This window comes from Rhinolophus hipposideros, assembly GCF_964194185.1.
Source record: "Rhinolophus hipposideros genome assembly, chromosome: 2".
Taxonomy (NCBI): Eukaryota; Metazoa; Chordata; class Mammalia; order Chiroptera; family Rhinolophidae; genus Rhinolophus; species Rhinolophus hipposideros.
This window is the reverse complement of record NC_138048.1, coordinates 30,166,808-30,182,587: the sequence shown is the minus strand read 5'-3', so window position 1 is coordinate 30,182,587 and position 15,780 is coordinate 30,166,808. Positions and strand designations below refer to the sequence as shown.

General features: G+C 38.4%; 2 protein-coding genes across 5 annotated transcripts in view; one reads left to right on the top strand and one right to left on the bottom strand.

The window, feature by feature from the left end:
• CMSS1 (cms1 ribosomal small subunit homolog) overlaps nucleotides 1–15,780 on the bottom strand; it is a 339,619-nt gene that overhangs the window by 118,259 nt on the left and 205,580 nt on the right. The window contains exon 1 of one of the 4 annotated variants that reach the window (XM_081076472.1): nucleotides 5,316–7,652. The exons of the other annotated variants lie outside the window; for them this stretch is intronic. Within the exon in view, the coding sequence (XP_080932598.1) occupies nucleotides 5,316–5,355 (40 nt within the window). The 5' untranslated portion in view covers nucleotides 5,356–7,652. Of the gene's footprint in view, nucleotides 1–5,315; nucleotides 7,653–15,780 lie in introns of those variants that run through there. 4 annotated transcript variants of the gene reach the window in all.
• FILIP1L (filamin A interacting protein 1 like) overlaps nucleotides 1–15,780 on the top strand; it is a 264,654-nt gene that overhangs the window by 51,282 nt on the left and 197,592 nt on the right. The gene's annotated exons all lie outside the window — the stretch shown is intronic.

Genomic DNA, 15,780 nt, shown 5'->3' with positions numbered 1-15,780 from the left:
CTTACAAGTGTGTACCACAGGGTCCTGGTCAGCTCTGTGGGAGCTGATTCTCAGACCATAAGTGATGTCCACTGGTAGCCTAAATAACATGACAAATACACGTCGTCATATTATAAATCATTTAATGGTGTATTGATAAGCTGTGTGTTCTTCCTGTGTGATGTATTTTGTATTTATTATATATTTATAATATATTATATGTTTATGTGTAATACATAAAATATTTAATGATAAATCTCATGTTATGAATATGTGATTGAACAGAAAAGATGACATATAAAATGTATTAAATTATACATTTATAATATATAGCTATACAGTAAAATATGTGTGTTTTTAGAAATGTGAGCCGTTAGTTTTTATGAGTTAATCAACTCTGAAATAAAATTATTTACTACTCTTTATTCAAGATTCTGGATGAGTCTACTTGTCTAGCATATACTGAAGTATCAAAATGAGTTTTAAAACACTGCAACAAACAGAATGTGAGTAAAAAAATAAGATACTGGGGCTGACAGAGAACAATTATCATGCATTTAAATTTTTGGTTTGTGGAAAGCATTTCATTGATCTCAGCAGCTGTTTTGATAATAGGTAGGTATGTAACAATTTAAAAATAAATTTACATGAATAAACTGTCACTTACATATGTGTTTTCTACATGGAGGGTGAGCATAACATTGTTTGCAAGAAGGGATCTTCCTGCCTAAAACACTGAGAACAATGAGTTTGGTACAGGGCATTTTGGAGCTGCCTTTGGACCAAATTCTGATTCTGAAGACTTTCACCCATAAGGAGCCACTTTTGTGCTTCAAGGAGCATATCTCACAGAGATAGTCCATCTTCCAGGGTCAAAGGTGATAACAAGACTTGGGGTTAATTTACAGAGACTTTTCTAAAAAGAGAAAATTACAAAAATGTCTGATCTAATTTGGATTTGTCCAGACAGATCAACATTCTATTTGAGTATTAAAACATGCTTAAAATCAAGTTTAGAGATTTTACATTTCCACACGGAGCATTTCATGCAAATCTAATAAAGATATGCCTATCTCTGATACTGTCCAAGCTATCTGTCAATACGAGCACATTTTAATGAGCTCAAGAAACCTTGGTAAATGAATGAACAAATGAAAAACCACTTGCCCCTGAACTCTTCTGCCCAACGACGCCCTTAATACATTTATTGCACAGGATGAGTCTGGGTGATGTTCCTTTTCACTTAGGCCACTACAAAATTTAGAGCTAAATTTGTGATTTACTACTAACAACCATAAAGGACCAGATGATATTTAGTTCTGCTTTTCATTCTTATCTCTGGCTTTATATTCTAATTATCCCTGATTTCCTCAACTGTTTTATTCTTCTATACTGTATGCTCTTTGGATAGGAGGTATAAACAGATTAATAAATAAAAAGAAGAATCCTTTTAAAAAACATGACACTCGTACATAATTAACCTTCCCTACAATGCTGTGATTTTATTTATTTATTTTTTAAAAGCTCTCCCTAAATTAACCCTTTTATATTTGGTAAGTTTGGGAAAATGCTAGGGCTTCATGGGAAAGTTAGAAAAGCAATGGCCTAACCTCTGATCTTTGTTGCGTGTGCCTGTCCCTTAAAAGAGGTGATATTCCTCTGAGGTAGTGCTAAATGAAACAAGAATTGGTCTGTTTGCTACCATGGCTTATACTTGTCACTTTTCTATAATGTAGAGAATCCACATATTCCCAAAGGCTTAATTTCAAATACTAAGGTGAGAAGGTAAAAGAAACAAGAGGAAAGAGAACTCTGTCAGTGTCAGAGGCAAATTTCTACAGTTCTTCCCAGTTGAATCTAGAGATCAACTTTGTTTTTGGCCTAACAGATTTATGCCTAAATTTTCTTTTCTTTTCTTTTTTTTTCTCTATGCTCTTTTATTCCCTGTAAGACGTAATTCATTAAGGTTTGAAAATAGACTGTTGTGTATGTGGTAACTTTCATTCCACGAGACAAACAAAAGTGCTTTTCCACAATTGTCCAAGTCCATATTTAAGCAATTAGTCTAGACCATCATGTCAAACCTTATACAATTCTGCACAACAGATTTTCTTTAAAGAGTAAAATACAATTTTTGAAGCTGAAAGTAAATTTAACTAGGAGAAAAACCTGGGGCTAGACAGGAAATTCTGGAATCCCAGTCTTTGTCCACGGACAAGAGCTGAGAAACACCGGGCCCACCTGGACCCGTCTGCTTCCTTCGGCTGAGGTGTCCAAAGAGTGGCAGGGATTCCAGACTCTGCTATTGTTTTCCCTCTCTCGATGGCAGTCCAAAAAAGTAGTGTTAAGTGTCATCTGGCACCTTTATCACCATGCAGTTGCTCCCCTCATACCCCACGCTGGGATGTATCACAGTAACTTTGCACCCACAAAGACGGACGGCTTCAGGGTGGCCCTGCAGTGGAGGGAGCTGTGTGTGTCGGCAGCTTGCCTTGGTTAGCTGCAGCTGCGGGGAAGGGCTGGCTCTGCTCTCCTTTCCTCCTCTTTTCCCGACCCACCCCAAACCGATGCTTCAGGCAGCTGCCACACGTGAAGGCTGGCAGTGCTCACGGCTCGGAGGCTGAGGGAAGGGGAGAAGTAAGGGGGGCTCATTTCTAAAGCGGAACCAAATTAAGGGCTGAATAAGTGAGCTGCCTTTAACTCTACTGCTACTTTTCCTCGTAAAATAGAGACTGGAAGGTATGTGGTCCAGACTGGCCTGTCCCCTTTCACGGAGGGTCTGTTCAGCATCGCATGGGAGCTTGTCATTGGGGAGGAGGACCAGGCAAGAATGTAGGCAGACAGTGCAAGCGAAACCGGCCTGGGACTGTGGCTCGGTGTTCTGTACATCCCAGGTGCCTGAGATGGTCCTGTATTAATAACTGTGTCCCCTTTCAAGCTTAAGAGCTTTGGCCCAGTGTTTCTTGGGAGGGCACATTTATACTGTAGGGGGACAATTCCTCCTTTCATGAGACTGCTCTGCTCACTGTAGAAAATTGAGCAGACTTACCTCTACCCCTTAAATGCCACCAGCATACCTCCACCCTATCCTTTTTTGCCCACCCTGTCATTTTGACAACCCCCAGTGCCCTCCCTCTTCTCAAATGCTTGCTGGCGAGAGCAGTGAACCCTGACGCAGAGCCACTGAGTACACTCTCGGTTAGGAAATAAGGACACTGAAGCTAAGAGAGGTGAAATGATTTCATTACAGCCATAGCTAGAAAGCAGCTGAAGCATGGTTCTTGACATCATACACAGGGCTCTTTCGGGGACAAAATTCTACTCGCCCCTGACAGCCACCTGTAGCTGAATCACTGTTTGCAGAGGCACACGCTGTAGGGAAAGAATTTACATGTGGTAATGCCAGTGTTTTATTGTGACCACTTAATCATATGTAGTCAGTAGCTTCATAACCCTTTCTGGTTTCAGAGGTTATTAATAATAATAATGTTATTTTTCAAGAAGGACCTGATTCTTTGATTTTTGAGCACATAAAATTCGGAGTTAAGTTATAAAAGTTTTCCAGAAAGGGAGAGAAGGGTTGTCATTATTTTTAAATAAATAAAGCTTAGAGTGGGATTAACAACAATCAACAATAGCACCAATAAACATAGTTTTTTTTTTTTTTTTTGAATTTGTTTTTGTATATGGTGTAAGGAGGTGGTCCAGCTTCATTTTCTTGCATGTGTCCGTCCAGGTTTCCCAACACCACTTATTGAACAGACTATCTTTACCCCATCGTACATTCTTGCTTCCATTGTCGTAGATTAGATGGGCATAACAATAGCACCAATAAACATAGTTTTGAAGAATCTTTTGTTCAAAACATTAAAAATCTTTTTTTCTTCCGAAAATATTTAAAGATGTAGTATTCTCAAAAGAAGCCAATAACAACACCCTATAGTTCTTACTCGTTTCACTTCCTTAATAGGATTTAACTTTGAGTTTGAAGGGTTCAAAAACACCTGGAGAACATTCTTAGTATTTTCCTCATTTCCATCAGAGTTGACTCACTTCTTTTACCTTGAGCAGATATGGTTGCTTGTGACTGGCTGGTTATGTCCAGGCTAGGGTCCCTCCCTGAGATGCCAAAGTGACTCTTCTTTCACCCCTTAAAAATCCTTAAAAACCACTCAAAGAAAACGAATTGTAACAACAACCCCAAAGCCTGGGGACATATAGTTTTTATGTATACAGTCTCTAAAAATAAGCCTACAGTGTGTGCCAGCTGGACTATACTGGAAAACTAAAAAAGGCTGTTTATTTGTTTTGGGTGATGACCTTGAGAAGTAGATGAAGAACAATCTGATGCCTTTAACTACATTGCCAAAGGAACAATATTTCTGAATTTCTCTCTTTTTTTAAGACACATTGGAGGCAGAAGGAAGAGTGCACTGTCTAGAATTGTGCTTTTATATAACTCTAACGTAGTTACTAAGGATCTAAATTGCTGGGCTATCCTGCTCTGAGCAGTTTGAAATAGTCTAGAGATTAGATTCCTAGAGATTTCATTAGCTTGTTACTGTGAATACTGATAGCTGTTGCAGTTTGGGGGAAAAACCAAGCTGTCACCATGTGACAATTCCTTACCATCTGCTTGCCTCTCGATTCCCTTTTCTTAAAAATAAATAAATAAATAAATAAATACATAAATAAATAAATAAATAAGTAAATAAATACAGCAAGCGAGCAAGCATGTGGCAAGTATGTTTCTTTTTTTCCACTAAGAATGCAGATGTGACAGCTTCTTCCCCTTCTCTCATCCTCCCCAGCTCAGTCTTTCCCCCTCCCCACCAAATGACCTCATCCTCGCACAGAAAGGACACCAGCTGCAGGGAGGGTCTGCCTCCACCAAGTGGGATCATTATCATCATTAGTAATGCCAAGAGGCCCAGACGGCCTTGTCGACATGTGCAATGTGTTACAGCTCTGTGGTCTCCCCACATTCACAATGAAGCTGCTGTCTGGAAATGTAAAGGCTTTGCGTTCCTAAAAATAATGTTACCAAAAGAACACTGAGATACTTCTTAACAGACTAATCAGTGACTGTCGCTACAGTGATGAGAACCCGCCCGAGATGATGGACCGGGTGGTAGCCTCGCAAGTCATTTGGGTAGAAAAGTCCCATTTCAGAAAAATGAAGACCCCTGATTTTTCAGGGGGATAATTATAGGAGTTTGTTTGCAAGAGGAGGGCTGCCTAGAAAATAAAACTTACAAAAAGAAAAGAAAAGAAAAGAAAGGAAAATTCGAACACAATTGCACAATAAAAGCTAATGCTTTGATCTCAATTTTTACCGGCATATCCCTGTAGATTCATGTGCATTTCTTCATGCATTCGTTCATTCTTCTCTCCTCTCCTCTCTGTGAATTAGTGTCGACTCATTCCAGAGAATGAGGCTGTGAGATTTTACCAGACATAATAATAATAGCAGATACCACACACTGAGTGTCTACTATGAGCTGGCCTCAGGACTCTGTGCTGTTTCCACACCTCTCATCCTCCTTGCACAGAGAGATCGTCCTTCCAGATGAGACAGCGAAGGCTCAGGGAGGCGTCCTCGGCCCTCCTCTGGAAACACGCTCTCTTCCTAGGCAATCTTGTCCCGACTTGTGGCTTTAAATATCATCTATCCGCTCATACCCAATTTATAGCTCCAGCCTGGACATCTCTTCTGAGCTTCAAATCTGATTTTACAGTGTTACCTGCATGACATCTCCACTTAGAAGGAATCACAAGCAACTCAGATCAAACATTTCCAAAACTGAACTTGAGATCTACTCCTATCCCTCATCCCACTCCACCCGGAGGGTTGGCTCTCCTCCAAAAGTTCTGACGTCAGGAAATAGTACCTCATGTCAGAAAACCGGAATTCATCAGGAATATGATTCTGCAATGCCACTAATCCAGGGTGCTGAAGTCCTGTAAACTGCACTCCTAAATCGATCTTGAATCCATGCATTTCACCACTGACGGCCACCATCATCTCTCACCTGAAAAACGGCATTAGCCCACACTCCTCTGACCCACTGCATGAGGAGACACAACAGAGGGATTCAAACACAAGGATGATCATGCTTTTCCCCACAAAGAACTTTCAGTAGCTTCTCACTGCTATTAGAGAAGACCACAATGCCTGTCAGTACACAGCCTTGCTTAGCCTCACGTCTGGATTTTTACCCTTTCCTCTCATTTCTCTTCTACAAAGTTCCTTCCCAGCTTTGGGTCTTGGAACGAGCTGCCTTTCAGCCAGTGATTCTCTCTCTCTCTCTCTCTGGCTAATTCGTACCTATTCTTTGAGCCTCAGCTCAAACATTATTTCACAAAAACAGTCTTCCCTGCTCTTCTGACTCATGTGGACCCCTCTTGTGTTTCCTCTTTATATTCACTACATGAAACATATATTTAAAAGTTTGGTTTTCCCAACTTGGGTATAAAGTCAATGAGGTGAAAGACCATGTGTTTCTTTTTTTTTTTTTTTTGACCATGTGTATTTTGTAAAAATGGTGCCCATCATGCCTCGCACAAGGCCTGGCACATAGAAGATGCGCAATGAATATTTGTTAAATGAATAAATGAGGCAAGTAACTTGCTTAATATCACAGCATATGAACTCAAATATGTCTCGCTGTAAAGCACATTCTCTTTAAAAATCCTGCAAAGAAGAAAAGAGTTCCTTGTAAATCCAACATATCATAATCAGTTTCAGGAATGTAAATTTTCCAAGTCTCAAAGTCCTAAATCAAATGGATGGATGGACGGACGGATGGATGGATGGACAGAAGGCCGGAAGATTAGATGGCTGAAAGGAATGGGGTCTGGGAGCGTGCTGTCTCTCATAGCACATGTGACATAAGAAACAGCTACTGGCCTGCATGAGAAGTAGAGAAAAATAGAGAAATGAGAGCACAGATGAAAGGAAGACAACATTAGGGATTGCTGAGCTCCTATAAGCCTGAGCAAAATGAGATTTAAAAACCAAGGAAACAAGTCTTTAATATAGCTGAGAAGAAGAAAGGCAGGGAGGTTCAGAAAAGACGAAATTTCATCTTTTAAGGAGGGGAAAAAAACTTTCTACATGTATCTTCTCTCCTCTCCCTCTTCCTAAGTATGTGTGTATGGAGGGGGCATTGCCGATAAGGCAGATCGGAGCAAAGAAGGAAAAACTGGAAATGCCTGACAAAAGCCTCTCTGAGCATGGAGGACTCAAGGGTAATTCTTTTCCGTCTGAGACCTAGGACGTTTGCGTCCATCGGTATTATTCTAAAAGCATTGTCTGCTGGGTTGTCTGTCAGGGACCCTCAGACGGAGGCGAGAAGAGAGGAGCACAGAAGCTTCTGAGTAGACTACATTAGGCCCTTCTGGCCCTGGTTCTGTTCATGCACTCAAGATTTCTTCTAAAAAAGTACAGGGTTTCACATTTTTCCACGAGGAATGTGAACTTGTTACATTTGCCCTAGTTGTCAAAGTCTGGGAACTTTGGCTTCGTTCCTCTCTTCCAACCCATTTCTTTTCTTGAACTGTCCCAGCTTCTCAGAAGAAACACCCAATTATTAGGAACTTTGAGACGGTTCATTCTTGTGGTGCTGTGCCTGTGTGTGGATGAAGTGGCAATAACAATGGGGTTATCAGCTTTTGGCAAAAGAAAAAAACGAAACAAAACAAAAAAACCTGTTCTCCATTTCCCCCTCATGTTCTCCATAAAAGGCAAGAAAATCTTCAGCAAATTCAGTATCATCCAACATGGTTGGGATTGTTCTAATTACATAGTCTGGTTAACAGTGTCTGAACCACAAATCAAATACCAATTATCAAAGAATTAAAATAAAAAACAGTTTGCAGTAAAATGGCACAGGACCCTAACATTTTCTTTCTCTGAGGAGTCAGAAGGTACCTAAGGATCTTGCAGAAAATGTTGTTTCGAACATTTTATTGCACGATGGTGCTAAAGGGCTGGCTAATAAAACACTAGATAACACAGTTCACGATTTCTGTTATTGGCTGGTCACAGAGCCAACTGTATTTGTTACTGGCTCATTTTCTCACTAGAATACAGAAAAAATGAAGCTTCACATTGAGTTTGAAATCTATGGTACTAGTTCAGTGGTCAGATAAATCTGTTTGTTTAGGAGCTTGGGGGCTTTTTCTAATTTCAGTGACTAATTTCTTTTTTCCTCCAGTGTCATAATTTCCACCCTTTTCAGCTTCTTTAATATTTAGGAATAGTAACTTTAATAACAAAAGTCTAGCATTTCTACTGCACTGACAACCTTTTAGGGAGGGGCCAAGGTGCTGAATCTGGCAAAAGAAAGGGACACAGAGGAGTTGTCCGTTTGAAGGAAGAGAAAGGACAAAGAACATGTCTTTTTTGGTATCTTTCGGCTGCCATTGTTTTTTAAATCAAGTTGTAGTTGGGGTCAGCATATGGTATCTTTTTAAATTTGAAAAAAGAAAAAAATTGAGAGAAATCAAGGCATAACGTGAGTTATTCTTTCCCTGGATTTTACAGTTTAAAAGATCCCTAGTCGATCTAAAACCATGCCATGTGGGCGTAAAATACCCTGTTCCATCCTATAGCTGAGCTGTCTGCACTCGCTCCCCAAACCAACTACATACAACTAATTCTGTTTCTTTTGGTAGGGCAATTGTTGATTAATGAATCATCTTCCCTGTAAGTTCTATTTTTTTGTGGACTTAGTTTGGCTGGGTTCCCTGGCATTCCTGTTGAGGTATGTAATGGAAAATTTGACCTCACACTCTGCTTTTTTGTAACATCACAAAACACTGATATAACAGGGCTGCAAAAAAGTAGCTTGGAGCTGAAGGGATGCTCAGAAAGAATAAGCTCAGTGTGCAAAGGAACACAGATACACTAAATCATCTGGAAAGTAAATATTTAGCTTCATAGACATGAAGTTACATTTATCTTCAAGAATAGTTCATTTGTTACAGCCTAGGATGTCACAGTGCTTCCATCCTAGTTCTGAAAGGCTGTAAACCAGACATAGAAAGCCATCCTCAAAGGTAACTTGCAACCCAGGCAGACCGTTTTGTGGCTCCTATAACTTTCTCCTAAAATGGTGATTAAGGGTAGGGCAGGCAGAATAAAGGTGTCAGTAAGGGATTTCTTGCATTTAGTTATATGTGAATTGAAATTAAACCTTGGCAAGCAGCTTTCTGTGATCACATCCAACCTATGGAAAACATAACAGGTTATACACACAGTCAGCTTTGGTAACTGCTAAACTTGGGACTTGGCAGAACAGACATGCTTTACGACAAGTCTTTCAGCAAAATTCATAGTGCGATGAATGAAATGGCTATTAAAACTGTCTTTTTACGACAATAAGACTTGACTTTTAAGATAATAAGACTATACTCTCTTTCCTAAGGCAAAGAAACTATTTCTTTAAATGTATAATCCCGACTGGAGAGGACACCTGCCCAGCCGCTGACTCCATGACCTGAGAAAAGATCAACTGGGCTTTGATGAGGAAAGAATCCCCTACAGCTCCTAGCACCACCTTCTCAAAATGCCGCAGGCCCCTGGTATGGGACACCCAGTCAGTGTTTCATGATGACACTGGCTGAGGTGCATCATCAACCCTGACAGTCTCCGTGGCTGTCAGAAAGCTTATACTGAGTGTTCAGTTTATTAATCATCTAGATGTGCTGAAAAAAGGAGGGAGGGAAAGAGCAGATGCAGAGAAGGCTGAACAAATCACTACTTCATTACTCAAACTGCGGGAGAAATGCGCAGATGTTTCTTAATGCTACCTAAGTTGTTTCCAAAACCACTGTCACATCTGTGTCCTCCCCCCTGTTAAAAATAGTGTTATTTACTGGAACTATACATGTCATTCTCAGCGGAGAGAGCTTTAATAGACCATATGGGCTACATGAGTAGTCTTTATTTGAATAATATGATTTTTGTAAAAAAGGAGTTAAACATGAGTACCATGAAATATGCAAATGAGCCACAAGAGAAGCATTTCTCTTTGCTTATACGGTAAGTGGCCATAGCCTGTTACTTGTTCCAGACACTGCTTTAGGTTCCTACTTCGCACTGACTTTGGCAGATGCAGGAAGAAAAGAAGCATTCCGCAGCTTGGAGTGATTCTATTTATCCACTTATAAAATGCAGGTGGACAGAAAAAAGAAGGCTATTAATGACAGAGATAACCATTAAGAAAAAAAATGACTGCATGCCATTTAATATCCTGTTTAAGATCTTGGCTGAAAAAAAATTGGTGATATATTAAATTGTTAATTCCAGGAAGGGAGTACTTCTAGATTCTCTTGGATTCCTAAATATTTCCTAGGTCTTATTTGGTTTCTGGCTTTCCTGAGAGACTCTTGGTATTCCACATATTATAAGAACACTGAACCTTACACTAACGAATTTGAAGTAAGTGCTACCCTTTTACTTCCCATGCGGTATTTAACTAAATTGGTATTTTGGTAGAACGCCGCTAAAATCAGCTGTATGCTTTTCAGGTCTTTAACAGTCCTGTGGCAGGCAAGTCTTATGTTCATTCACAGAACATACTCCGGTGACCACAAACACTTACGAAAACATGGTGATCCGTTTTCTGAGATCAAGTGGATAAGTGCACTAGACTAACTGAATCAGATAAAATGCATAATGCTTTTCATCCCTACAGTGAGAGCTTTGGGAGTGTCTGTGTTTGATGAACTAGCATTAGAAAACAGTAATTTCTATAGCAAAACAGTGGTGAAAAGTACAAATGTCCTATTTTCTTCTAGAAGCATTCCATTTAGGGATGTTTCAACATATGTTACTGCTGAAATTAATGAACCTGTGCCCAGTACCAATTTCTCATCTCTTTAGGCAAACAATTTTATGTGCGTGGGTACTTTTTTGGAGATATTTTTTATATATGTGCAGGTATATATATATATATATATATATATATATATATACACACACATATACATATACACTGTATAAATGAGTATATATAAATTATATATATTCTTTCTTTTATTATATGCAAATGGTAACATTCATTGTTCTGTACGGTGCTTTTTGGACTTCCCATTACTGTGCTGGAGATCTTTCCGTATCAACACATAAACACCTTTCCAGTCTTTGTTTATGGAACCATAGTGTTCCACCAGTAATAACCAGTTCCTATGGAGGTACACTTAGGTTATTTCCAATCTTTTGCTATTACAGACAATGTCAATTTTAAAATGAAAACAAACTGTTTATAGAAAACCAGAATTTAACTGATTAGTTTTATTTGTTTCCACTTCCCACTCCAATTCTTTAAGGGGCAAAATGGTAAAAAAAAAAAAAAAGAAAAAAGAAGAAGAAGAAAGAGGCACAATGGGGTGGGGTTTGGCTAATCAGCTTTTGGAAAATTGAAGATCTTATTCTTTTTTGTGATTTATAAAGCAATATGTTTTTGGATAGGCTCAAAATAATAGGCTCATTACTTCATTACTATTCTTATTATTCCTGTGAAAGTTATATTTTAATGAGAGGAAAAGAGATAAAAGGGAAAATCCGAGAGGTTCAGAGCTAATTAGGGGAAAGAGCAGGTCTCCTAAAATCTGGCTTCCCCTGGCCTGAAAAGTCTCTCTGACAACTGCAACAGAGAAATCTGAAATAGAGTTTCAGTTCTGCAAAGGTTGAAATCTGCATTTTGGGGCAGGTTACCACCACCATCATTTTTCTTCAAAAAACCATGCAAGTTTGGACTCATACACAGCTCTACGCAAGTAGCTTTCCAAACAAGCCAGATGGATAGAGCAACTCTTCTCATGACAAAGATAAAACAAACAGAGGTGCACTTCAATTTACAGATGGGGATTTGGGAAACTGTTTCTATGTTTATTAAATTTTTATAAATTTTATAATTTTAACATGAAGGTTGCTATTTTAAAGATCTTTGTTGAAATAAAAAAATTACATTTATCTTTGGGTATAATTTTCAGAGTTCTATATTTTGAATTGGCTTTATGTAAGGTGAAGATAACTGTGTGTGTGTGTGTGTGTGTGTGTGTATTTGCTTTATTTTAGCATTTAAGTTTTCAAATACTTTCACACTTAAAAGTTGCAACAATAGCACAAAAAACTCAATACTCCACCTATTTTTACCAATTGTTAAAATTTTGCTACTTTTGTATTGTATGCTTTCCATATGTATGCTTTGTCTTTCTAAGCTATCTAATTCAGTTGCAGACATCACGCCCTTTTGTTCCTAACCATTTCAATGCATATTTCCTAATAGCAAAGATAATCACTTATCTAATGACAGTACATTGGTCAAAATGAGGAAACTTACATAGTCACAATACTATTATTTAATCCACAGATGTTCAAATTTTACCAACTGTCCCAATAATGTTCTTTCTACAATTTTTTTCCTAGTCCAGGATCCAATCCAGGCTCACACATATGTTTCGTTTTCATATCTCTTTGGTTTCCTTTAGTCTGAAACAGCTACTCAGCTTATCTTTGTGTTTCAGGACACTGATATTTTTAACATCTTTGGATTTGTCTGATATTTCTCTAAATTAAATTAAGTACACATTTTAGGGCAAGAACATCACAGATGTCTTTCTCAATGTCTAAGAGGCACATGATGTCAGTTTATTCTATTGGTGAATGTAATTTTGATCACTTGGTTAACGTGTCACACACCAGACTTCCCCACTCTAAAGCTTCTAATTCCTATGGCTATTAATAAGTAATTTGCGGAGAGAGTCTTTCAAATGTGTATGTATCCTGTTCCTCACTAATTTTCACTTCCAAGCTAATAGGTGCTAAAAGCACCTATTGACACTTCTTGCCTAAATCAGTGTAATGTCATGGTTGCAAAATGGTGATTTTCTAATCCAGCATTCATTCCACACTTATTAATTGGCATTCTACTGTAAAAAAAGCTTTTCCTTCCTGTGCATGTAGGATGATGGATTCTCATTTATTTGATGAGTTGTATTCCATTATTTTTATTTGTTACTTTGTTGCTCAAGTTGTCCTTGATTTGGCCAGTGAGAGTCTCGTCAAGCTGAATCCTTTGTCCTTTGGACATGTGTCCATCATTTTTTGAGCACTTTATAATATCCTGGCACGTAAAGGGGTTACAAGGCTCATCTTGTTTTTCCTCTATCGGACCTGAAATCAGCCATTTCTCTGCGAAGCACTGGTTCCTTTTAGTGGGAAAGGAGATTTAGAAGCCAAACTCTAGGCGCTGTGTGTGCTCACTGTTACTGGGTATCATTACTTCAAGGCCCTCATAGCAAATAGAACTAGGCAGTTTTTTATACTTTAAAAAGTCTTCATAAAGTTGGATCCAGGGACTCAAATTATAAAATTATTTCTTTTATATTAAGTTTTGCTATGTTGAGAGCTGGTTCAGGAGTTTTAGTGTGTGGGTGTGTTACAATGGACTTACTTTATAATTACATTGTATTACAGATGGATTTGATGAGCTCTGTAAGAACAAGGACCAAGTCTCATTCATTTTTTTTTTTTATCCTCAAAGCCCAACAGAGTTCAACTCACACAACTGACAACCCATAGAAATTATATGATATATGGGATTTGCTTTCCAAGAATCCAGTGTGGGGGAAAGAAATCCTGTGTTGGGGGAGACGTAACAAAGGTGGCCATAAGTTGATGACTGCTACAGCTATCATGGGGGTTCTTTTTTTTCTATATTTGAAATTTTGCAAAATAATGAAACAATTGAAAGGCAATCAAGAAATATTCCCTTACCTGAAGTAAAAAAGTCTCTGCCTCCTCTACGGTTCAATTTCTTTATCAGTTTGGTAGGGTGAAAAAAAGTCAAGGCATTTGGAGTACGAGGAGCCAGGGAGCAGTATAAGGTTCAAGTGAATGCCTCTTCATTTAAAATGTAAGAAAAAGATGCTTAGAGAATGCTCATGCATTTAAGAATTTAATTTTTTTTCAAAACATTTGGTCTAAGGGCCTTGAAAATGTCCATGGTTTTCATTGTCAAACCACTAGTCTATCCATCTTAGAAAGCACTAACTCGAAACACAAATAATTGGGATAGTCATTCTGAATATACATTTATCATATCAGATCAACCCCTAAAAATAAAATACAATAACATAGGCCTTAGAGCTATCTGAAGATAGCAACTCCCTCACCTCAGCATTTTGCTGAAGAAATTTTTTTAAAAGATGTTTTTCTCTCTTCACATCCAGGTTATTTTCTGATACCATACTTCAATAACTGATAATCAAACTATTAAAACAGGCAAGTAGAAAATTGCAGTCATTGAAATACCCTACTTGGGGGGAGCCTTGACCAGATCTATTTATATATATATGCTGCTTACTGATGAGAGTGGACATTCTCCTGAGGCTTCTTAGTTAACAGGAAATCTTGGCTCCTTTCCATTAGGTCAACTAACACTGATTTTTTATCAACATTATTTCAAAACAGTCTCTTTTGAATTATGAGAGTTTCCCCACCATAAATCTGAGCTCACTGTCTTACCTAAATAGTAGATATTTTCTGTCAAATTTCAAAAAATATGTGTCTGCCTAGTTTTACTGATAAGGAAATATGTTTAAATGACCAAGAGCAGTCAATTCAGATGGGATTTGGAAACCCAAAACATTTTCTCCATTATTTAGGCTACAGAAAGAACCTTTTAGGGTTATTGGAACTAAACGACAACCTTTTAACCAATCTATGTTGGTACGTTCCTTACTAAAGCTAGTGAGAAAATGCTAGTGAGCTCTTTCCATTACATCTGGGCCCAGTTGGAATGCTAGCATTCTGCAGCCCGCACATTGTAAATAAATACAGACCAAATAACTTCTTACTGCTGCCCTAAGCATATATTTTCTCTAGACAGAAAGTGGTGCATTAGCACATATTTGTCTCCTGGCTGCAGTTTTTTTTTTCTCCCGAAGTTTCTGGATATATTTGTGGGACCGTCTAGAAAAATCAATGCTGTGATACAAACTGATCAGGAAATTATCTCTTGATGGAGTCTTGTGAGGGTAACACCAGCATCCAGTCTTGCCAATTGCAATGGCTGATGAAGCAAATTCACTTTTTCCCCCTTAAGTTTATTAATGGATCATTAATGTAAGCAAAATAAAGCATGGCAGGGTGAATAATAGCAACCATATTTCTTCCATCAAATATCCATACTGTGTATCTGGTTGTGGTTTCAAAGAAATCTGGATTAAATAACATGATACACATATGAAAAGGTTGCTAAAAACTGGATTTTGGTATAATTCAGTCATACACAAAACAGCCACTTTTGCACTATACATCCACATTGAGGAAAAATGAAACCGTTTCCCCTGAAACAGGTATACTGGATATTTGACCTCTGAATCCTAAAACAATTCATGGAAAGAATAAAATGTGGAGGGCCAAGAACAGGACTGAGTCTCCTCAGATTCTCAATACACCAGGGATTTCAATTCCGTTCTGATCAAAGAGGCATTTTCTGAAATTCATTAAGCTTTCCAGTTTTCCTACTGACTATTTAAAACACTCACATCTTAATATTTGCTTTCCTGGTCCCTGGGTAAGAATTTAGGGTACAGCAGTTGAGGGGCAGTAAATTTCTTGGTGTAGGTAAGTTAACAGAGCTCAAGTTAAGGAGGAATCCAGGTCTGGCAGACAGTGTTTGCAGTGGAAGTTTTACAATGTTACAAGCATTAGTCATGTCCTTTAAGAAGATAACAGCAAGTTCTAGGAACTGTGATTTTCAAAAGGGACTGAGAATGAGGGTT